At 39.6% G+C, this 25,972-nt stretch overlaps 1 protein-coding gene across 1 annotated transcript; it reads right to left on the bottom strand.

The window, feature by feature from the left end:
- Nucleotides 1-22,563: 22,563 nt before the first annotated feature.
- KCNA3 (potassium voltage-gated channel subfamily A member 3) lies at nt 22,564-24,955 on the bottom strand. Its single transcript, XM_081224443.1, has one exon. The coding sequence runs from the start codon at nt 24,926-24,928 to the stop codon at nt 23,177-23,179; it is 1,752 nt and encodes a 583-aa protein (XP_081080569.1). The 5' UTR covers nt 24,929-24,955; the 3' UTR covers nt 22,564-23,176.
- Nucleotides 24,956-25,972: the final 1,017 nt, after the last annotated feature.

Genomic DNA, 25,972 nt, shown 5'->3' with positions numbered 1-25,972 from the left:
GAGGCCACAGCAGTGAGAGGCCCGCGTACCGCCAAAAAAAAAAGAAAAAAAAAAAAAAAAGAAGTGGTTCCTTTCCCCAAGATAAGGATATGGTTAGGGTGGGATGTGGTGCTGAGTGCAGGAGATGAGTCATCCTGGGTTGGACGTGTTGAGTTTGAAGTACCTTGCGTAGTCTCGAGGTCACCTAATAAGATATTTCTAGCAAGGACATTGGTATACAAAAGATAAATTGTGCATGTGGTCAGGAAATCCCGTAAAGCTGGCTAACAAAATCCTGGCATATTGGAAGGTTATAGAAGAATCCCATAGAACCCAACCGCAGGGGGTAGAGTTGAACCTCCCACATACTGGAAATTTGTCTGTAGTTACTTTCCATTTTTCACTGAGGCAGTACGATTGTTCTGCTTCATTTCTGTTTCATTCTCTAAGCTTCTCTAGCAGGTTTAGTTACTGCTTCACCAGAACATGGATTACATGGATTTAAGGTTGTCAAGAGGCTGACCTTGGCTCAATTCCATATGACTTATATCTCTGCCTACTTGTTTCTACCTCTAAGTGTCCAAGTCTCTGTCACAAATTCCAGGGAGAGAGAATCTGATTGGCTCAGTTTGGGTTAGGTTACCACTTGTGGATGGAGAATGGGCTCATGTGAGTTCTAGGGCGGTCCCTTCTAGGCTGTGGATTGGGGAGTTCTCTAAGAATGGAATGTGAGCAGAGAGGAAATGATGGGCTGAGAAAACAGGCACCTGGAGTACAGTAAGAAGAGTATTCAGGATATAGATCTGAGCTGGAGATAAGATTTGGGGAAGTAGTTAAAAATAAGGTATTGGTTGATATTACCTGGTGAGAGTGTAGACTCTAAGAAAAGGTCAAGGCTGAAATAAGAACCTTGTGGAACAGCGGTGTTTAAGAAGCAACAAGAGGAAGACAAATCAGTGAAAGAGACAAAGACAAGACGGAAAGAAGGTTAGTGTTGCAAAAACCAAGAAAGAGGGAGAGACCAACAGGGTCAAACCCTGCAGAGACTGGGTAAGATGAGAACTGAAGGATGACAAGGAAACTAGTAGTGAGGAAGTATTCAGTGGGAGGTGGAGACGGAAGCTAGATTACAGTGGGGGGACATGATAGTAGAATAGCAAATAAATGAGAGGTGAAGGAGTAGAGACAACGCTTTTTTAAAAGTTTGGCTTTGAATGGAAGGGGGAAAATAGAACTGAAGATGGAGTTATGGTCCAGGAAACATTTATGTACTCATCAAAGATTCTGGGGTGGGAGATATTGAGTCTAGATCCAAGACAGTCAATATTTGATGAAGGCAAGTTCAGGAGGGGGTTGAACAAGATGGACCAGAGCTCCAGAGATTGGGACAACTTTTCCACTGAAGTGAGAGGGAGATATGGCATATAAGGGGTATTCAGTAACTATTGTTGAATAATAAATGAATAGACTCATGGAGTGATGGTTGAGCCAGTTTGCAGAACGTAGGTTTCCATTTCTCTGGGGTCTTACTTTAAGGCAAGGAGATTGGGTGGTGAGGGCAGGCTGAGGCAGGACTAGGCTTGCCAGCATAAACGCAGAGTAAGACAAACACAGTGGAAAGGCCTTTCTTCTGCTGTTCTTCTAGATATCCCTACGACAACACCCTCAGTTACCTCACTTCTTAGGGAAGCCAGAACTTAAGATAGCAGGGGTGGTGAGGAGTGGGGAATGTGGTTGTGAAAAACAAGCTTGGCTCAGGAGTCAGGAAACTTGGATTCTAGTCACTTTCTGAAATTTACTAACCCCATGGTCTTAGACAAATTGTGTAACTATGTATCCAGTTTCTGTATTTGTAACAAGTATGTGATATGACCTTCTCTGCCTATTTTACAGATCACAGAGTTTACAAAATGCTTTTAAATATACATATATATGTATGTGTTGTAAATATTGTAAAGCACAGTCCAGCTGTAAGGCCCCATTAATTTATACTCCAGATATTCTGAGAATGTGGCTTGCCTGCGCAGTGTCCCCTGTGGAGCTAACTATACTCACGCATGGCATGGCCCTGGAGGACTGTGTGCCAGGTTCCTTCTTGGCTACTACATGTGTTGAGAGCTTGGCCTGACTGATAGTGTAGAGCATTCCTGCTGGCACAGAAAGTGCCTGGAGGGAGAAGCATATTAAAATCACAAGCTCATTACTTTCTCAAGACTAGGATATATAAAGTTCAAACAGCTTTATAAACTGCCTCCAGAAATTGTAAGGCAAAAATTAACTCTGCCTCCAAACTTTACATCCACATTCTAAATGCCACTTCCCTCTCTCTCCTAATTATTTCCGTCACCATCACCACAAATCAAAGACAACAGAAGCACTTGCCTCTGCAGACTTCCCCGGATTTTCTATAGAAAGGAAAGAAAACTAAAGACATTGGTATATTTATCATCATTTAGCTCAGCTTCCAGATTCCTGTTAGGCCCTCTGACTAATTCCCATCATTGCCTGTAGATTCAGGTCATGTGGAAATAACTGTTTGTTTTCCTGGCTGGCATAATGCGTATAAATTAAACTAGTAATACCTGGCATCTACTTCTCACTGACATTGTAAAGGTTAATGAGATAGTGCCTGAGAATCAATTTGGGTTCCTCATCTTCATCTAAAAGCATTTATTATGGCAAATTGAACCAGACATGGGTGAGGACTGTGCCACATACACACATTTCCTTATCAATTGTGTGTTTTGAAATCAGATTTCTGGGTTCCCTGTTTTGTTCCTTCTCTGCAGCTTCATTTCCAAAACAGTGACTTCACTGACCTTAAATTGTAAAAGCCAGTAGTGTCACCAGAGGGTTTAGTTCTTCATTTGGCCTTTTCTCCTCTACCATGACTCAAATTGCCAGGTATCATTTAGAGTGAACAAAGAAGGATTAATGGAACTTACAAAGAAATGATAAATGGACCTAAGGGAGAGAAAGGCTCGATATTGATAAAGGTTATAATACAAAAGAGAGTACAGGAAAATGAACTGAGGATTATGTGGTCCCTAACCCACAGGAGATATACAGCAATAATTATATATAAATTTGTTTCTGTCGAAGTCCAACAGAAATGTGAAAATTCTCTTGGATGGAGGCGTGGTTCAAAGAGGATAGCTGTAATCCATTGGAAACCACCTGCATCTCTTAATTCACCCTGTAAATGTTTACAAAAGACTTTAAGATGTGGTTCCTTAAAATGAAATACTTACAAATTACGGCTCATGGAGTCCACAGCTAAAGCTGCATGGCCAGAAAGCTTAAAAACAGTTCTTTCTTTCTTTTTCTTTTTTTTTTTTTTTTTTGCGGTATGCGGGCCTCTCACTGTTGTGGCCTCTCCCGTTGCGGAGCACAGGCTCCGGACGCGCAGGCTCAGCGGCCATGGCTCACAGGCCCAGCCGCTCCGCGGCATGTGGGATCTTCCTGGACTGGGGCACGAACCCGTGTCCCCTGAATCAGCAGGTGGACTCTCAACCACTGTGCCACCAGGGAAGCTCACTCACAGTGTTTTGAACAGAGCAGTTTACACAACTGATGCTCAATACATATTTTTGGATGAAATGATGTACATTTGCTTTCTCACCATTTTCTCGTATAATTGATAGTATGAAGGCACAGACTTATTACATATTTTTTCTTCCTTGAGACTTTCCTGGGCCCTCAACAGTGTACAGTTGAATAAAAGAAACCTAAGCAATGCTGGCATCCAAAAGACTTGCTAAGTGTAATGCACAAAAGTTTCACTATAGTCATGTGAGAGGACACAAAACAGTCTGCAGAACTGTCCAAATGTAGCTGACACTTGAGCTGTTGACAATAGCTCAGCTTTGGTGTTTTCTCTTTTGCAAAGCAAACAAACAAAGAAAGGAGAAGGAAAGGAAGGAAGAGAGAGAGGGAGGGAAGGAGGGAGGAAGAAAGGAAGGAAGGGAAGGAGGAAGAAGGATTTGGAGCTAATTATTAATATGAGTAACAGGATTTTTTTTTGGTATTTTTATTGAATTCTGCACATAACATTTGCAGTGAAAACACTTTAAATCCAATGACGAATTTATAAAAGGAATCAGAGGAAAATATCACATAATCAACTCACAGGTATTTACTGTTAATTACTTAACAGAAGGCCCAAAATTATTATGTCAAGAACATTACAGAACATGGCATAAGAGCTTATTTTAACTTTACATTAATATGTGATAAATTAACATAATTCAATGTCAATGGAAGACAAATATAGAAAAATATAAAATATGGTTTGATTTTACACTTTATTCAGAGTTCCATTATTTATTATGTCATTGTTTAAGAATGATTATTATTTCATTCCATACAAAATAATACTTGTTTGACTTATCTGTCTGATGAAGAGAACTAAATTTAAGGATACAAAATTTTAAATTCTGATATCCTATAGCTTATGTTCCATTTAATTGTTTACAGTAACACTGTGTTGCTAGTCAGTAAAAGTACAGAATGTATCACAGACTATTGATTCACAAGGGAAAGCAATTACAGTGTCTCTCTGTTGTTTGAGAAAAGAATTAAAATGTAGTATTATGTCATGGATTAACACATGAATGTTCTCCATATTCAAACTGAGCGGTCATCAGATTTTAATTTTATCCAGGAAATTACTTAAGTGGATTTTTAAATATGTGCATCAACTTTACCACATATTTGAACTATGGCTAAATGTTAATAACCCTGTTATCTAATACTTGATACCAATTCTTTTTGAATAGTTACAGGAAATAATGAGTTTTCTTAAAATAAAGGCAGTTTTTCTACCCACTCCCCATTCCCTGTCCTCCTCTAATCAGAGAATACATGTGATGAAAAACAATAGGCTGAAAAATGGCTAATATGGTGAGTCTCACAGTATGTTTTCTTTTGAATTAGAATGTTTGCGGTTTCTTGGTTTGATTATTGCTTCTTTCAACTGTTCAGAAATCAGTCATTGTGATGGACTTTTTAAAAAGGAAATTAGAAATGAGACCAGTGGAGAAGATAATCTCTCAGTCTAGATTTTTGACATCATACTGATTTAATGCCTATGGTCAGAGTGAGGGGATTAATTATGTTTTAGATGGAAAATGTTTGGCTATCTACCTGAGGGAGGACTATATTTTGGAAGTATCTAAAAAGGTCTGACAATAACAGCAACCATGCCTTGTATCTTAGACCTGAAATTTCCCAATGTATCATTTAGAATTAAATTTTAGTCAAAGTTTTAAAGATCATGGCAGTGGTAGAAAAAAAAATAACTTGACAGAGAATGAAAAGTGTAAAGGACATGAGATTTAAAGTTATTTGCTGGCCATATGATCTTGGCCAAGTCACAATCTTTCTAAATCTTTGTTGTTTAATCTCTAAACTTCAGATAGTATTATTACTTTATAAGGATATTTTAAGATTAAATAGGATATGTTAATGATCTTTGAAAAGTATGAGATAATAAACAAATGCAAGACGTCTCTGAAAAAACTGAAGTGTTGTAGTTGTATTTGTTATTCTGATATGTGCATACTTTCTATCTGCATAAGATTTCAAAAATGGATTCTAAAACATTTAGCATATTACATAGAAATACTACACACACTGTTTGCTTTCCCTCGTATGTGTAGAAACTTTTTAACAGAAATTATATCATTTCAAAAATGGTCTGTACAGTGTCCTTAATAGGATATTCCTATTTGGTTTATAATCATACACTTTCATGGCATTTAGGAAAAACAGTTTGACAGTTAGTTTTACATAAACTAAATACTTAACCTCCCCACCCCAAACCTGGTATTAAGAGATCACACCATGGAAACAATTTACCGGAAGAGATACTACTATGTTCTGTTTTCATATGGTCAGTTCACAAATTGTTGTAAGATACACTATTAACACAGTATGCTAGAATCACCATTTAGCAAATTTCATCAACTTTAAAAAAAATAGTTAAATTACTTCTTACAAAGATCACTAACACTAATACATTAAGAGACTTAATTACACCTAAAGTGAAAATTCAGATTCACATAACCAAAATTATCAGATTAAATATTTTAATGAATTGCTCCACTAGTCAAAATATACATTTCCTATTATGACAGAGGTCTTTAAAAACTTCCCCCTTTTCTGAATGGAAGGATATAAGACTATACTTCTGGACAGATAATCTCAGTATGACAAAATATTTCTGTATTATTCAAATGGACTATCATTTTAACAATTTCTCTAGTGTCCATATTTTAGCATCTTTCTATACTAATCTCTTTCTACCATAAACCAGCAACCAGAATATACTCTTCTTTTACAATGGGTATAATTACCTATGGGCATCTTACCTATGTTGTACAAAAGCTATAACCTTTCGTTTCCCAACTGTCCACTAAAGCCAAACAGAAGTGTTTGGGTTATCCCTGAATTTTGTTTCTCACTCCTGAGCAAAATTAATTACAATGTGGCTCTATCAAGCCTCTTTTGTATTCACAAAAATTTACAAAATTCTGTGAATATTATTTTAATTCATAGCCATTGTTTCTGGGGCCAAAAGTGTATTAACTTTTAAATGTGACAAAAATGCACCTTACAATCAGCTACAGTTCACTGGGAAGCATGATATACTTAATTTTGATTTGCTAAGTGTTTATTCAACAACTTTTTTTTTTTTTTTGGCAGTACGCAGGCCTCTCACTGTTGTGGCCTCTCCCGCTGCGGAGCACAGGCTCTGGACGCACAGGCTCAGCGGCCATGGCTCACGGGCCTAGCTGCTCTGCGGCATGTGGGATCTTGCCGGACTGGGGCACGAACCCGTGTCCCCTGCATTGGCAGGCGGACTCTCAACCACTGCGCCACCAGGGAAGCCCTCAACAACATTTTTTAAAAAGGTTCACTTGAACAGACATTTCATTTAGACAATTAACAACATTCAAAGATGAAATGATAAACATAATAATTAAACCGTGGTCAAAATCAAAATATTTCCATGTTTTACATCTTGCTGAAGTCAATTAGCAAATATTGGAAACATGAATGTTTGGGTTTGCAGTCTGTTCAGTCACATGAGTAGAGACGTGGCATCTAAGTGACTGGAGGGGAGCGACATGGACATGAACATGTATATTACAACCATCTGAAAACAATACAGAATTTTCAAAGATGTAAAGAAACATACAGATTACTAAAAGGAATTGGGGCTCAGTGATGTTAAAGGGACTTTCCTAGGGCACATGAGAGTTATTGGTAAAGCCAGCATGAAAGCACAGAGACACCTGCTCTACCAAACTGTGGCTTATGTGGAAATAATCAAGAGATCATAAGGCAAACACCCCTACCCCTCTAACTTCTTCCTACCTTCTCCTACCCCCAGGATGATAATGTTGAGTATGATAAAGCTCTGCTATAGTTTTAGCATTTCATATATGATTTCAAATCACCTTAACATCAAATTCAATTAAAAAAAATAACCTCCCCTCCTTTTCAGGTAATACATTAATCTGTTTCCATTCCGGAGAGTGATTTTTTCTACTTTTTCATGATCCCATTTATAGACCAGTGACAATTCTCAGAGGAGAAAAAAATCCCATATTCTCTCTCACAAGGAATTTGAAGAATGATATATTTATGACACTTTCAAGACTTAAATCTTATTTCAATTTATTCATTCCTTCAGAAATTCATAAAAAATCTGAGTACTTAAGTATGCTTCAAAGCCTTTTCAAATGCATATAATGAGAATTTGGGGGCTGGAAAGGGCTTTGGAGAGTAACCCAGAACATTCATTTTGCAAATTAGGAAACTGAAGCCTAGCAGTGGTAAGTGACTTATCTAGGGTCCCACAGGCAGAAAGTGGGTAAGAATTCTGGTTTCCTATATCTAGAATAATACTATTTTTACTACCCATTTGGCGAACCATATTTGATATGACAGTTTCTTCATCTGGTACCATTCTGTGCTTTTATTGCAAAGTCCAGACTTTGTCTTTATTTGAAACTGTAGCCTATAATAATAATGTGGATATGATATTAAACATACTATAGTGCTTAAGGTTGTGTCATCGGTATTTTATAAAGGCGGCTCTTGTGTCTATTTTGGTAACACCTACTGATCCTTACTAAAACATCTGCATGTCTAAGACCTCCTATTAGGACAGTTGTTTGGTTTGTTTCAATCATCCCAATAGCTGATGTGACCAGGCTGTGATCATCAGTTATGAGTATTAAGGTGGCTGGAAATGCACTATTTTCTGGGCCAGTGTCTCTACTACACAGGCTAACACAGAACAAAAACACCGTGGTGGCTATATTTTCACTTTAATCACGAATTATCCAGATTGGAGGTTCACATAGCTCAAATCTGAGACAGTTGTCATTTTTTTTACTTCGTTTTTTCCTAGAGTGATCTAGTCTCAAAGTTTTGACCAGAGAAATTACCAGCAGATTGTGCAAAATCCATCGTAGACATTGCCTCAAAGAAAGTTACCTGGATTGTATCTCCTGTCTCTTTCGCTGCTAGTAGGTATAAGATTGTTTCAGTTACTGATTCTTATATGTTAACAGTGAAATTCATCACCTGCATTTCCTTCTACAGGACATCAAAACGTGTTATAATTTTGGCTTTCCTACAACAATATTTTGACAGTAATTGAAATTCTACAAGTACTCGTATTATAACTTAGCATTGTTATGCATTTAAATAGCAGGAGATTGAAGTTTTACACATTTGTTCAGGTATATTTTGAAAATGAAATATGGAAATGAAAAGTCTTCTTTATATTAAATGTTCACAGTTTAACTTTCCATAAGGCTTATTAAATAATATGCAAATAGCTACCATTCTGCTGAAATGTCACAGTAAATACATTAATAATGGCACAGAAGTGAAGTGTTCCCAAATGGGAAATCATTTTCATGATCTCCTAAATCTCTTTTACAAATAAAACATTGCTTTTCTTTTTAACTGAAAAAAGTTCCATTTCTAAAAGAATATAAAAATAGAAAATGAGTCAAGAAAACTTTTACAGATACAATTTTTAAATAAATTCTTAAAACATTAGATGAAATATTGTATATATCTTTAAGAATGTGCTTTGTCTCACCACACCAAACATCACATGAAAACTAAATTAAATGAGTATATTATATATGAACTGTTGAAAGGTATAACTAAATGTTAAAATTTTAGTTAAGATAGACAACTTAAACATATAATAAGTACTACTATATTTTTTAAAGTTAAGCTCAGCTAAAACCTACCTACAAGACTAATTTGCAAATCTATCATTTTGAATCAAAAAATAAAAGAATGTTTAATCAAGCAAGGCACATTTCTTTTAGCAAGTCTGTCTTTAATACCATTCATCTGGGCACAGTGTAGACTTCGCTTATTTACCTATAAATGGGCTAATTTATGTATGAGAGGCTTTGGTACAAAACACACTTTCACAAATAAAGTTGCACATAACTCAGAACAGAGAAGATAACATTAATATACATCATGATTAAACATAGTCCAGTAATTAAATGAAAGAAGAAAACAGTGTAATAAGTTGCCTTGTTAGAAACATTTAGGTTTTCTTTATTAGCAGTACTGATTAGTTTTTGGATGATTAAATATCATCAAAATGTCAAAAGGTTGAAATGATACTTTAATATTTTTAATGTTCTTCTTTATTTCTTGGTCAATATCTTTTATATTGCACACAATTTGAAGAGAATCCTCCAGGTTCAGAGCTGTTTCTTGTGTATGAAGCATTTCTTAGAGACATGTTATTTAATGTCAACTGAAACAAAAGTATGTGCTGGCAGACAGATCACCGTCCATCAGCAATATAACAAACACTGTATTCTTGATCTAAGCAATTTAAAAAGAGCATCCTACTGGTCAGTGCAGCTCTACAGGTCTTTATGTCGGGCTCTTCAGGTATCTGTTGGACAGAGTAAACACAATAATTTACTGTATATTTAGTTTTTAAAAAATTGTAGACTTTAGGTCAATATTAAATATTCTATTCATTACACTTTTAAAAACTTTATTCTTTTTTAATGTTACCTTGAGAAGTTTGAGCAACTTAATTTTCTAAATGCATTAACCACATATTGAGGGCTTTTAATTGATAAGTCAGAAACAGTTTCAGAGTATGCTGAAATTATGAACTTCCCCCCCTTATTAATAATGAACTATAAATGTAGTCTAAACCAATGTGATTGTTTTTGGAATAGGAAAATTTATCTTCATCTTTAGAACCATCTGAAAGGTACTGTCTACTGATTTTTTTTTTTTTTTTTTTGAGGTACACGGGCCTCTCACTGTTGTGGCCTCTCCTGTTGCGGAGCACAGGCTCCAGACGTGCAGGCTCAGCGGCCATGGCTCACGGGCCCAGCCGCTCCGCGGCATGTGGGATCTTCCCGGACCGGGGCACGAACCCGTGTCCCCTGCATCGGCAGGTGGACTCTCAACCACTGCACCACCAGGGAAGCCCCTGTCTACTGATTTTTAGAAAAATACATGTATCAATTTTCTCAATGTATTTTCAAGGTGTTGTTTCTTTTCTGGCTGTACATCCCACTGTGGTAAGCTAAGATGAGGACTCCTTTGAAGTGAATAGAAATCCCAGGCTCAGATAAGTGTTATGGAGAGGAAAAAAAAGGAGAGAGAGAAACAGTCTCAAAATGAGTATTTTGACAACCATGTTCTAGGTACTACAAATGTAGTACCTAGAACTACAGATAATCTGTAATGACAGATTACCCTGTCATTACAATTAACTTTCAAATCTATTGATCCTTTAAAATATGAACTCTGTACAGTTATATACCAGTTTAGGGAATAAAAAATTAAGATAACAATAACCACTTAACCAAGGTCTGTGGAGAACAAAGAAATAAAAGTTCAAGTGTATTGCTTTCCTCTCCCCAACTACAAAAAAATCATCTTGAAATAAGGATAATAAAGTGTTTCTTAAAAATAGCATAAGGCAGCACAACTGTCTTGTTCACTGCTACATTCAGAATATAAAATGGTGTCTGGCACACAGTAGACACTTTATATGCTCAGTGAATGAATAAATCCCTATTACTTTGTCTACAGTGTCTACACATAGGAGCTACTCAGTAAACATATGTTGAATGAATGAATGGATATAGAAAAATTAGGTTTATGTACTCTAGAGATTTTCTAATTGTGATACTTATACATACAAAAACAGAAAATCCTACACCCAGCTTCAGGTTTCAATATGTGAATATAATCCATCATAATACATAGAGAAGACTGTTTCCCATAAATACTCCTGGTCTTAGCAGGTGTCTCAGAACCAGTTGTAAATGCCTAATGATGGCCATCTGGAATTTGTGCTTTTCATGCAAGAATCATTCACTCACTAAACTACATGGTGTATACCTACTATTCTGGGAAATTATCTAGTGAAAAGTCTTCTTTTTTGGCCTGGATTATACTTGCTCATCCTTCATGAAAGAAGTAACTTCTTCTTAACCCTGGTCTTCAGTCAAAAAGCAAGAGTACATTCTTGCATCATAGTACACTTAATGTTCATTATGAAAGTTTTAAAATTACAGTGGTCTACTAGCTATTGATGACAACTAATTATAAGAAATCACAAGTAACATGAATGATATGATAACCTTTTTATTTCCTCAGTGCCTAGCTTCTGCTCAATGCTACTGCAGCTTTGATTACCTTGAGATGGTTCTATTAAGCTATTATTTTCTTGATGCACCCTTTTTATATAAAGGGCTGGGGCTTTCTTTAACTTCATGTGTCAATACCTGCTTCAAGTCTCTTGGGATTATTAAGTCTGGTACAGCTTGGCATCCTAATAGACTGTAGGTGCGGAAGGAGTTGCAATTCAACAGAAACAAAACAAGAAATAAAAGTGATATTTAGATGGTAATCATATTAGTGGCTAAGAAATGGGTTGAAGGGCTTAGAAAAATGAACATTGACTTAAGTATCGAAATTACAGAAGAGAGAAAGGAAGTATAATGGTGACTTATAATTGAAGATAACAATATTTGACCTAATAAATATTCTAACATATAAAGCAAGAAAAAAGGATAAGAATAGTCAAATTTCAATCGCTATCAAGTCTGTGAAAAAGTAACTGATACCTCTACTCAGGCCTAAATGAAAGAGGTACAGATACCCAGGTTATCTGTTAGCCTCACTAACTCGTGTCTGATGAGGAAAAAGCTGAAATCATTCTGTAACGCGGTGTTATGGGAACTTTGTCCTCGTGTGTCTATACTTTGACATCTACTAAATAACTTGCAGTTGGCTGCACATCAACAACTTCTACAAATTCTACCAGCTAAATGGTCATGAATTAGCCCCAAGGACTAGAAAGAGTTCTTGCTAAATTATGTATAATTCTCTGATTGTCCTCTTGGAAATTATGCACTCTTGGGGAGCAGAAAAAGTTTAAACTCATGCAGTAATTAAAACTGGTAATGTGCCAGAATGTGAGCTTTGTCAAAAATCTGAAAGTCATGCGAAAATGAGCTGTGAGGTATAAGCAATACTACTTTAAGCAGTATTTAGGTCTACTAAAAATAAATCTCCTCAATTCACATAGTAATATATTTATAGTAATATAATTTATAGCAATATAAATTGACCTTTCAAAATGAGTTAAAATGTTTACAGAATCTAGATATAAAGCAACTCAGACACAGTTCTTACTTGGAGAAATTATTTCTCTCTATGGTTTTTAGTCGCTTACTACATTTTGAAATCTCACATATAGTCACTCTTGTTTAACTGATTTTAATTACAATTTCTTATAAAAGTAATAGATTAGTGAATTCCTCAAATACACATTGCTCTTCCTCAAATACACCAGGTATTTTGTTTTGTCCTGTAGTCTTACCTGAGGTAAATATAAAATGTAATGGCATGTGAGGCTGCCTCTTAAATATCTAATACCTTGGCTATACCAGGTTACAATAGAATATCTGGAAAAACCCATATTGAGTTAAATAATAAAAATAAACAATGTTACAATTCCTCACCCCAAACCAGAAAAAACAAAAAAGAAATGAAAATTATTCATTTTCAATTCTCTAGTCTGTGTCATTTCTTTAAAAATCCTAACAATGTGTCCTCAGAAGAAAGAAATGATCTCTGTCCTATGTGGCCTTAATTGTACAAAGTGATAGAAGATGAAAGAGTTTCTAAGTTCTACTGGTCTACAGATGTAATCACAAGCATATGCAGACATGCATTAGCTTTGATTAATTTGGTGACGTATCTGGTAAGGAAATTGTGCCACTCATGTGCACAGGCAACACCCAGGTGAATCTCTGGTCTGGTCTGCCTGAGAAATCCAGGGAAAGGAGAAAATTCAGAAGTGGTGTGGGGAAAGTTCCTCGCTATTCACATCAGGAGAATCCCCATTTCCTACAGCAGAAGAAAGTGCATTTGTTATCATATTGCCTAAAATCATGGCAATATCTGCAGTACTCATTTATATTAATGTTTTAATTAGTTTCAGTAATTCCATATTACACTTTGGCTTTTCAAGGCTGCTAGGAATGCCCCAATACCAACATATGCTACTGGACTGCCTCTCACTTTCCATCTTATTTCATTTAGAAGCAGCTTAAGTTTTGCCATTATAACAGTCATTCTAGGAATCCACCCTTATTTCTCATGGATGGATCTTCTTTCATACATGAACAAATCACTTTTAAAAATAGCTGATTTTTGTGATTCTACCACATAACTAGACAACTACATGAAAAATTAGGTTATAGTGTAAAAGAAATAATTTTATCCAGTAAGGCCTTAGGTACAGTAATATAATTCTTTAACGTGATTCATTGATGAGATCTCTAATAATTTATTCAATCAGCTTCCATAGTCCTGAAGACCCCATGGGTGTTTAAGGACTCACTATTAACTGAAACCAAGACTGAACTTACAGAGAAGTTTCTTAGAATGTCTTAGAAAGCTTAGATAGGTAAGCTCCTGGATATATTACTTGCTTGTTCTGATTTTTGCTGTCTGTACTACTTGGGTCAACCAGTCAACAAGTATATACTGAGTATCATTTATAAAGAGCATTCTATTAGCTATTAGGTAGGAAACATCATCTCTGTGAGGCATTCTGACTTCCAGATACCCTTGGCGATTAGGAGTGACATCACATATAATGTTATATTTAACACGCCCCTGCTGGAGCATGTTTTGCCAAATGGAAGGCTTCTCCAGTGAACCAATTATGAGGAATTTCATCCAAAAGAGCATGGGGAGGAGTACAAGCCTCACAGTGATAAAATGAAGCATAGATACACAACACGAAAATTTTGTTTGTAGTTTAAAAACGCTCAAACTGGAATGCTATTCCCTTCTTCTCATCACTTCCTCAAATAAATACTCATTAAGCACTAACCTTATTCCAGGTAATATTCTAGGCCTTGGAGGATACAAAAATCTTTGTTCTCATGGAAGTGAAGGGAAGACAGCAATAAACAAAGTAAGTGAAATGTCTAATATTTTAGAGGATAAAACAGATCAGAGGAAGGTATAGGGAGTCCTGTGGAGGTGGCAATTTTAAGCAGAGCAGCCAGGAGAGGCTCCACCGAGACAGTGACACCTAAGGAGGTGAAAGAACAAGCCGTGCAGAGAGCAGACGCTACAGCCTTCCAGGCAGGGGAACAGGAGGTACAGAGACCTGAATAGAGCACGCCAGATATATTTGAGGAAGAGCAAGGAGGCCAGTGCAGCTGCAGATAAGGATGAACCTGAAGAGGAATCAGACGTAAGGTCAGAAGGGTAACGGGGGCTAGATGAGGTAGGGCCTTGTAGGCCACTAAGGTCTTTAGTTTATACTCTGTGTGAAATGGGGAGCCAAATGGGGGTTTTGCCGCAAAGAAGTAACATGATCTGACAAGTGTTTTAAAAGGAACATTCTGGCCGCTATGTTGAGAATAGACTCAGACAGGGGAAAGGATAAGAGGCAGGGGGCCAGTCAGGAGGGTCGAAAATCATCTGTAAAAACCAGATGAGAGATAACGATGGCTTGGATGGTAGCAGAAGTGGTAAGACTCTGGAAACATTTAAAAAGTGGAGCCAACAGGATTTGCAAACAGACTGGAGAAGGGGTGTAAGAGAAAGAGAAAGACGATTTGAAGGGTTTTAGCTTGAGCAACTGGAAAATTGAAGTTGCCAGTAACTGAGATGGGGAAGAAGTCAGGAGGCACGGGCTTGATGGTGGGGGTGGAGGAGGAGAAGGAAGCTCAGTTTTGGATATATTAAGTTGGAGACAGACATTAGCTGTGCAAGTGGAGATGTCAAGTAGACAATCGGAAATTCAATCCAGAGTTCGGGAGAGGGGTCCAAGTGGGAAATATAAATTTACGTATAGATCATCTAAAGCTATGAGAATAAGACTGAATTCAGAATGAAAAGAGGTCTAAGGACTAAGCCATGGAGCATGGGTTTCTCCAACATGAAGACCCGAGAGAGATGAGGAAGAACCAGTAAAAGAGTCTGAGTAGGAAAGGTCAGAGAGGTAGGAAGAAAATCCAGAGTGTGGTATCCTGAAAGTTAAATGAAAAATTTCTTCCCAGAAGTGGGAATGTATTCTACAGTGCCAAATGCTTCTGATAGGTCAAATGAAATGATTACTGAGAAATGGCCCTGGGTATAGCTATAGGAGGTCACCACTGACCCTAAAAAGTACACTTTTGGTGAAGTGGTTGGGGTGAAAGCCTGAACAGATTCCAGAGAGAATGGGAAGGGATTCAACCGTGAACAAAGAGAGATACAGTCCCCACTCTCACAGAGGAAATAGACATTAATTATACAACACAAATTAATGTGAAATTACAGCTATGTCAAGATAACATACTATATTCAACTCATTCTAAGATATACTGTTTTAGATTTGAGCATCTATGAAATTAGGATGTACCTTAAAATCACTGGTACTTTCCCATATAATTGGCAGTTTTTCTTTGTCTTTAAAGGCATATAAAATAATGGTGGTTCTAATAACCAAAAGCACTTAAATTTGATGAAATATACCATAATATACCATAATAGAGGAATTGATTAAACCAGAGTCATGAGAGATATCTTGGAGGAAGTACTGAAGTAAAAATATAAGTGAATGGCTTCCCTGGTGGCGCAGTGGTTGAGAGTCCGCCTGACGATGCAGGGGACACGGGTTCGTGCCCCGGTCTGGGAAGATCCCACATGCCGCAGAGCGGCTAGGCCCGTGAGCCATGGCTGCTGAGCCTGCGCGTCCGGAGCCTGTGCTCTGCAAGGGGAGAGGCCACAACAGTGAGAGGCCCGCCTACCGCAAAAAAAATAAATAAATAAAAAAATAAATAAAAATAAGTGAATGAGATGAGGAGGGGAGGAAGGGACCAGTAGTGGGAACATTTGTAAAGAACCCCATTCTTAAAAAGGGAGCTTATTCTGTAACTGGAAGAAGATCAGGGTTGCTGGAGTACAGCAGAATGAGGGAAGGAGCACAGGTATAGGATAAGGCTAGACATGAGGGCTGAGCCAGATCCTATGGGGCCATGAAGGCTACGTTAGGCCTTTGGGTCTCTATACTAATAGACCCAAAGAACAGGAAAAGACCTTGAAAGAATTTTAAGCAGAGGCAGGTGATATAATCAGATTGAGTCTCGAAAAGATCATTCTGGCTAGCAGGTGGAGAAAGGGTCAGGTTGGCCACAGGAAATGTGGGAAGGCCAGTTAAGAGACGTTCACACTTATCCAGCATAGAGGTGATAGGAGTATAGACTCTGGTAGTGGTGGCGATCTAGAAAAGTGGATTCTTTTTAGAGATATTTAGGAGGCGAAATGACAAAACTCAGTTATAGACTGAATGTATTTACTACTTTTTGAATCTAATACATATTACTACATTAATAGATACAATAAAACTGCCTTTTAAGCAAGGCTTTAAAAAATAAAAATGATTTGTAAATGTTTATGCTGCACATATGAATGAAAGCAAATATTTTGGAAATTCACTAATTTTCAGAAAAAGAATTAGATGGTTTAGATCTACAGACAACAAGTAAATACAACTTAGGATAGGGAATAACTTATGAAGAAGTGAAGTGTGTGTGCGTGTGTCTGTGTGTGTGCGTGTGTGTAATAAACTAACCCCACTGGTTTCTCTTCCAAATTAAATTAAAGGCTTTAATTTAAGGAACATGTTTAAATGCAAAAAAATAAGAACCTTAGGATTCTTAAAGAAAAAGAGTTTAAAATAAACTTAATGGAAAACAAGTGAAACAGCAGTGCTGATTGGCCTATAACACGTAGGCACAATGCTGATTTTCATTCTAAGGAGTTGGTGGGGATCTCCATAGAGATTCCCCAGAGCCTTTGTGCTCTCAAGGGAGGGGTGAGGGTGAGGTTGGGGGCTCATCGGTAGAGAAAAAGCTCCTCTCCATTCCCTATCACCATGCTGGGGGCTATGATCCCTGGATCTGCAAAGTCAGAGCCCTGCATGCACAGGTTTATTCCTAACATTCTTCAGATAGGATGAAACATGATTTTTTGTTCATTTAAATGTTATCTTACTAACAATCAGAATCCCAGGATTTACTTTTCAAGCGAGAGTTCCTATTCTGCACTATCTAGATTGCAACAATAATAAAATGGCTCCCAAGAAAATGATGAAGCCTCTTTTCCAGATCTCTTCTTTAATGCATTTGATGGTTTAATGGTGCAAAATCTGAAATGTAATAAAAAACACATCCAGTACAAAAAAAAAAAAGAAAAAAAGAGAGAGAAAAAACATGAAAACGTTTTTTTGTAAAATGTTTTTTCTTTACAATGTCAAAGACAAAATTAGTTCATAGCATCACTGAAAACAAAGACAAATATTTGAAAACTTTCTAACCTGTCTGAATAATTTAAAGAATACTATTATCATGTATACTCTGTGGCAATGGCCATTTTCTGGCAGGAGGTTGGGGGCTGAGTAACAATGGTAAGGTCTGGGTTCTGCATGCCTTCCCTCCTTCCTGTCTTCTCTGATTTGCCTTCTCTCAAAGATCATCAACCACTTTCAGCAGGTTATAAAAAACAAGTGATTTCATTTATGTATAAAATTACTACACAAAATGTAGGAAATCAGTAGTATAAAAGCAATAGTTTTATCCTCCTTAGTTTAAAAGGCCAAATGCAAAACAGAAAGAAAAAAACCCCACCCTAAAATGCAATCCCTCAATATCCTCTTCCCCATTCTTATGCTCCTCACCTCTATCTCACAGTGTTTCTGTAAGTCTTCAGACTCAGGGGCACATGTGCTTCTTTGCATTTCTTAGTGGGAGGGGCTATCACTTCTATTCACAGCTGAGAGGTAGAAAGAACTTGTAACTACTGTAGAAAATGTTGAAATTTTAAATGTATTGAGAAGTCAGTAAATTACAGTTACGGTTCTCAAAGGAATAGATTATTGGTATATATTATATATATTGGATTTATATATGATCAGCAAAGCAACTACTTGAGTATGTTATATACTAAAGAGGTAAACAATAAGTTTTATGTATATGAACCATAGCTTTAAATTTCTTCATACTGTGTATTTAAAATTTCAATCCCAAAATTTTATTTCAAAGTTGAGAAATAACTGATATAACACTCCTCTTATGTGTAGCCATTTGAGATTATGTCACCTTAGTTGGTGGGCATTTAAATTTGCTATAATATCAGTTAAAACAATACATAAGAAATAAAACAATAGCAATGTTATTGTTTTTATCTCTGGATTCACCAGCTACAGGGTATATACATTTTCCCAGGGTTTTGACAGATGTGTGTTGATCCAATCGCACCTCCTCCCATGAATCTCTTGTACACACAGACATACGTATACCTTTCAACATCCAAAACAAGCAATTGAGCTCAGTGAAGTCTCAGTGGTTTGACAAAGCTAAGTAGCATGTGTAAACTTAGACTCATTAGCATTCTGCTCTAAGCCCAATTCACTACCCATTTTCATTTTCTAAATGCCTTAGGACCTTAGGGAAGGGGCTACAACTATTATGTGGGTCACAATTATATTCTAATTTTTTTTTAAGCACAGTTGCTCTTAAAGATTCATGGAGTGGTTAGGTTAGGCAATAATGTCACAAATTTCAATGAAATGGCAATCTCCTTCTGCTTTCCATGCTATTGTTCTAAGTAATTTCCCCCTTCTTAATAAGGGACAGTCAAAATGTTTATACTATTTTCTGGCATGGTTCTTCAGTAACCTAAGCAAAGTATGAGCAGATGGAAAAATAACAATCTGCATAATATCAATACTATCATCTCTTGTAGATTAAAACACATGAAAATAGGAAATTAATATTAAAACTGAAAAATATCCATTGTCCTAGCAGGTATCACTACCAAGACTAATTATACTTTCTGAGTACTATAATATTAAATCCAGATAAATCAATCGTGTAAGAAAATAATCTTTTGTTACTAGAAAAGTCAGTCTCTTCATCTGACTTAAATACCATATTTGGTCCCTATGGTTAAAAATATCTGATGGTTAAAAAAGGGTTAATTTTTCAGTATGCTGAATGAATTATGTTTCTGGAAATACGTTCTTTACATGAATTCATTAGTTAGTAACATGGGCTGAAGTCAAACCTAAAAGCATAAGAAATTTCTCAATCTCTTTCAAGTCACTCAATAAAGGGAACATGGGTTTTGGGGCCACAGTGACCTGGCTTTAAATCATGCTGGATATCTTGCTAGCTGTGAAGTCTTAGGGAAATCACTTAGCTTTAACCATCTTTTTTTTACCCTCCTAAGATGGGGTTAATACCACTTACCTTGCAGAGTTGAGAAGTGTCCTGGACATGATTGACCCTTAACAAATCGTAATTATTATTGTTATTATAGCAAGTAAATAGGAAGACACTGATTATTGATGTATTTCATGCCATTCACAAGGCTTGATATTAATTATATAATGCCTGTAATGATCACAATCATAATGTAATCTCTTAGCAAATAATGTAATCTCTTGGCAAAATCTCTGATGCAATATACCTGCATTAACATTTACCCTATGAGGGTAACACAACAACCCTATGAGGTACTATTTATTATCCTCATTTTACAAATAAGGAAACTGAAGCACAGAGAGATTAAGTACTTTGCTCAAGGTCATACAGTATTCAAACGCTGGCAATATGACTGCAGAACTTATGCTTTAAATCACTTCATTAAAAGCCTGAAAATAACACTAATGTAAGATAATAGCCATTCACTCATCAAATGTATTGAATACAAACAAGGTGCTACATTTGGTGCTGGGCACTAGAATCCAAAACTTTGTCAAGACCTGTACAGAACCTATAACCTTCAAGGAGCTTACAATATGGCGACCAGAAGGAATAATACTACCTCAAAGTTATGACTCAAAAGTCATATTTTTCTGGGTTAAAAAAAAGCCTCCTTTGTATTACTGTTATTTAAAAACCATACAATTCCAAAAATTATGGCACAACCATAATTTACTTATAGAACTAATCAGGGTTTCTACATCTTCTGAATAACTGTGAATAAAACTGTTACTGCACTTTGTTCATCTTTATGCTAACATCTTTTAAGAACAGATACAAAAATTATTCTTATGTAATTACTAGAGTGTATCTACATATCACCACTAAAATGGGTCCTAAAAACAATTTCTGGTCATCAAGAATACCAAAAGTTTAGTCAAAAGGTGGATCAATGATAAAGGCTCAAACAAGTAGCAAAGGGAACTAGATAAAGGAGTTCTATTTTGAAGACCATATATAAGAACAACGACTCTATGACCAGGTACACAGATTTCTTGCTTCTGTTTTTTTGGGTTTTTTTTGTCTTTTCCTCCTCTACCCCCTCATATAGTCATAATCATTATTTTTCACTCTCTCAAATGCACAAATAATAAAGTAAGTAGGCTTCTGACTACCTGAAAATATTTTATGAGCTTTAAAAATAGTGTTACTCTCACTTACTCTAGGATAAAATAGTTAAACCTATCAAACCAAAAAGCAGTTGTGGATAATGTATAATTTATACTTTATATAATGTATATTCAATAAAATGAATATTCTAAAATAAAATGTTACCCTTATTGCAATTTTAACCATCTTTGTTTTGAAGAACTGTACAATTGCACACTACTAAATAATTATGTAAATGAAATCAGACCAATAATCTAACAGCAGGTCTGCCTTTTATCCTTTTTTCAGGGGAAACAGGTTGTTCAGAAGCCAAGGAGGTTAGTAAAAGGAATGGAATCATTTTCAGCTCAGTTTGGGTGAAGGTTATTCTGAAGAGAAATGACTCTTTTCCCACATTTTTGCAATAAACAATGGAAACCAAAGAATAGTTGGCAACCTGGACATCAAACAGAAAAGGTGTTATAAATGATCTTTAAAAGGCACCTAGCATATAATGAATATAAAACTATTGATTTTGCAAGTTAACACAAATCTAGATATGAATGGCATCCCCCTGGTTCCCTGTACAAAAAGAGAGTGTTCTCAGTAGCTCTCACAGTACTCACCTGATGCTGTCTTCTGGCCATCCCTGGCACATGGCTGAAACTTGCAAGTACTTCCCCAAGGTTTGGTTACTTCCTGTTCCTCCTTCTTATTGATTGTCTGCAATTCCCTCAGTTAAAAGCGTGCATCCTTTATATTTTTCAAGTATATTTAGTTTTTCAAGGGCTGTGATGGTGACACTGTTGTTGTGGGATCTGGATAATGTTTTTAAAGAGGAAGTCTGAAGGTCCCTTGTAGTAAGGTTTCAGGTATATTGATTGAATCTTTCACTTGCTTATGTGCAGAACACTTTGACATTTGCTTTTTAACTTCATTTGTTGGCTTCTTGGGAAAAGAAAACAGTAGAGAAGCATCTTTTAAAATGATTGCCTAATTACTGGCATTTCATTCAAATCATGGCTTACTGTGGTGTATATTTAACATTCCAATGACGATATTTTCCTTTTCAATTCAGTCAATATGGGATGACATCAGTGATTTTCTGTAGTAAAAATATGCATTTTGTGATTCATTTCACCACTTTGGATTCTCAGACTTTATTTGTGCGGTTTATTCAAACAGTGGTTTTCCTTGTGAAATCATGTAAGTAGGAACCATCTGGAAAGGTTACTGTGGAAACAGCAGGGGCTAGGGGGCGGGGCTAGAGAGCAAGAGATGCCATGACAACCTCTTCGGGTTTCCCGGGAAACCTGGGTTGCTATGGGAACTGCATCAGTCAGGTCCGAATTAGTAACTTCTGCTGGAAGGAGTGTCTGCCACTTTAACCTTCTTGTGATACTGCAGAAGCTTATCTCTCAGATGCATTAGGGAATTTTTTTGTTTCTCTCAGCAGCACTGAAAACATCTGTTTCTAGACTTTGATAGATGTTAGCTAGAATGCATACAGAATTTCACAGGAATCTCTTAGTCTAATACTTTCGAAATGCTTAACAAGCCCCAAAGAGTTAAACTAATTAGTCAGATCGGGACATCTTGGGCATTTCCCTTAGTTCAAAGTTGTAGAGATCCTTAATATTCCGAGAGGGGGGCTTCCAAATAGAAATTCCAGTTGAAAACAAATAAACTTACGGTGCGTTTACAAGTCATTGTTCTAAATAGACTTTTCATCCACCTATCCACAGTGTTGGCAATTGAACTAAATATTCAATAATGTTGATGGGTCCATCACACCGAAGCATCCTTTAAGTATGTGCCTGCTTTACTTAGTAAAGAAACAGCTGCCTTTGGATTCTGAGGTTAGACAGTTACTCTGTTCTTTAGTTTCATTTCCTTTCAGGATGTACAGTTTTTTTGTTTGGTTTTCTTTTTTGTCTTTTTTTTTTTTTTTTTTTTACAGAGCATGTGCTCTGTAAAATCAAGTTTAAAGTAAGTTTGTTGTTCGAAATATTAAGAGAGGGAGAGAGGAAAAAAAAGGAGAGCTGAGAGAATGCAGCCCACTTGCAAAACAGACACCTGTTTCAGTATGAAGCAGTAGGGAGAGGGAGAATGAAGTGTGCTTTCCACTTCTTCATGTCCTTTCCTTGATGAATGGTCTGGAAATGTATAAAACAAGGGCATACACAGACCAAGGGGGCACGTTCCACACAATACTGGGCACAGCATGTCACTTGTTTCATATATTAAACATCGGTAAATATCTTTTTGATGTTGACACAGGAGTTGGGATTATTGTTCGTGGTGCAGGTGGCCGTGGAATTGCCCGTTTTGAAGGGGGTCTGGGGGAAAGCGCTATGGTTCATATCCCCCTCTTCGATCACCATATACTCCGACTTACTTAGAGTCGAGTTACTCCTCGCTTTCCGGAGCTCCTCGGCTGAAGGGGAGAGGTGCTGGCAACTTCCCACGTGCAAGTACTGGGCTTGCTCTTCCCCTTCTGTCTCCCGGTGGTAGAAGTAATTGAAGTTGGAAACAATCACAGGGACTGGCAAAGCAATGGTCAGGACACCAGCGATGGCACAGAGTGACCCCACAATCTTGCCCCCTATGGTCACTGGGTGCATGTCACCGTAACCTACGGTCGTCATGGTTACCACAGCCCACCAGAAGGCATCAGGGATACTGCTAAAACCTGAAGTGGGGTCGTCTGCCTCCGCAAAATAAACCGCGCTGGAGAAAAGGATGACCCCAATAAAAAGGAAAAAGATGAGCAGCCCCAGCTCCCGCATGGAAGCCTTCAGCGTCTGCCCCAGGATCTGCAGCCCCTTGGAGTGGCGGGAGAGCTTGAAGATGCGGAAGACCCTCACCAGGCGGATGACCCTCAGGATGGCCAGGGACATGGCTTGCTGTCCATTGCCTTGTCGCTCAGCCAGCTCGGTGCCCAGAGTGATGAAATAAGGGATGATGGCCACAATGTCTATCAGGTTCATGATATTTCGCGAGAAGGTGGCTTTGCTGGGGCAAGTGAAGAACCGCACCAGCAGCTCAAAGGAGAACCAGATGATGCACAGAGTCTCCACCACGAAGAAGGGATCCGAGAAGCTGGAAGCTCCCGCGGGGGCCCCCGACGTGCTGTTGCTGGCCGTCTCGAACAGCTCCTGCGACGGCGAGGCGGTGTAGTACTTCTCATCGCGGAACTCGGGCAGCGTCTCCAGGCAGAAGATGACGATGGAGATGAGGATGACGAGCACGGACACGATGGCGATGCCCCGGGCCGGCCCGGAGCTCTCCGGGTACTCGAAGAGCAGCCACACCTGGCGCTGGAAATCTCGGCGGGGCAGGGGCCGCTCCTCCTCCCGCAGAAAGCCCTCGTCCTCGCGGAACTTCTCCATGGCCTCCTCGCCCAGCTGGTAGAAGCGGATCTCCTCGGAGAAGATGTCAATGGGCACATTGACCGGCCGGCGGATTCGGCCCCCGGACTGATAGTAGTAGAGGATGGCGTCGAAGCTGGGCCGGTTGCGGTCGAAGAAGTACTCATTGCGGAGCGGGTCGAAGTACCTCATACGCCGCTTGGGGTCGCCCAGCAGAGTCTCCGGGAACTGGCAGAGGGTCTTGAGCTGCGTCTCGAAGCGCAGCCCCGAGATGTTGATGACCACGCGCTCCCCGCAGCAGTCCTGCTCGCCAGCGGCGGGCAGCGCGGGCGGCAGCGGCTCGTAACGGTCGCAGCCGCCGCCGCCGCCGCCACCGCAGCCGCCCTGAGGCGGGTCCCCGCCGCCGTCGGTCGCCTCCGGCTCCAGCAGGTGGTCCCCGGGCACCACCGTCATGTCCGGCAGCAGCTCGGGGCCCGCGGCGGGCTCTGCGTAGCCGGGGTTCACCAGCGTGTGGGCGCCGCCGCCGCCGCCGCTCGCGGGGTGCTGCGGCGGGTGGGCGCGGTGGCGGGCGGAGGGCGGCGGCGGCGGCGGCGGCGAGCGCAGGAGGCTGAGGTGCTCGTCCATGCGGCGGGGAACAGGCGGCGGCGCGGGGCCGGCTCGCTCCTCCTCGCGCTCCCCGCCCCTTCGCCGCCTCCGCCTCCCGCCGAGCCCGCCGCCTGTTGCTGTCGCTGCCGCGAGGCTCGATCTCGGTCTGGCGCTGTCCGCCGGGCTCCTCCAAAGAGACGCCTCCTCAGCCCTCCTCCTCCCTCCTCCGCGGGGCGCGCGCCCGCCCCTCCGCGTCCCCTCCGGATTCCGGCCCACCGCGCGGGCGCGCGCCCCGCTCCCCGGGAGCCGCAGGGCCCAGCTCTTCCCCGCCGCCCTCCTCGTCCCTCTGGGTCACCCGAACGCCCACATTTTGCACTTCGGCGTCCCCACGGAGCCCTCGCCCAGCCCAGGCGGCCCCTTCTCCGGCCCCCCGAGGCCGCGTCGCCGTCGCGCGGCTTCCCGATTGGCCCTGGGCCGCACCGCAGCCGGCGGGCGCCGTCCTCCTCGCCCCGCAAGATCCACCTGGGCCCCCCGGGGAGGCGGGCTCCGCGGAGCCGAGGTGGCCGAAGGCGGAGGCGGGCTAGGAGGGAGGATGGGGGCTTGCTCTGGGGCCGCCGCGGTGTCGAGGCAGGGAGTGGCAGGCCAGGTGGGCGCCCTGGGCAAGAGGCAAGCCGGGTGCCTGCATCCTGAGCCCACTCGAGGGTGAAAGACCGCCAGGCCTGGAGGGCTCTAGGTAATTTCGCTCCTGTTTGGATGAGAAGCCCAGCGGAGTAATGGGTACTGAGGAGTTTCGCACCCGGAGTCTGAAGAAAATGGTCATTAAAGACATTCAGGGACTTCACTTCTGCAGTGGTTAGTTCACACTACCTTTCGTAGCTGAGATTTCAGCCATTAGGAAGAATCAGGGACCCAGTTTCTGGTTAGGTTTGGCGAGGGCAGCCTGGCCTTTTCAGTACAGTGAGTTTCCTATCGGTGCAAAAATCAGAGGAAAATGAAAAAGGAAATTCACATCTCAAGTCCGTGGTGGGAGGGACGGGAGCCAGACCAGTACCTAGGCCGTGCCTGATGTTCCACCGCTGGCCT

The sequence above is a fragment of the Mesoplodon bidens genome, assembly GCF_964165515.1.
Source record: "Mesoplodon bidens genome assembly, chromosome: 2".
Lineage (NCBI taxonomy): Eukaryota > Metazoa > Chordata > Mammalia > Artiodactyla > Ziphiidae > Mesoplodon > Mesoplodon bidens.
The sequence above is the reverse complement of the archived record's forward strand: the minus strand, read 5'-3'. Positions and strand labels throughout refer to the sequence as shown.

What these genes read in the sequence shown, in the direction of transcription:
- KCNA3 (XM_081224443.1), bottom strand. Translation starts at nt 24,928, where the DNA reads ATGGACGAGCACCTCAGCCTCCTGCGCTCGCCGCCGCCGCCGCCGCCG.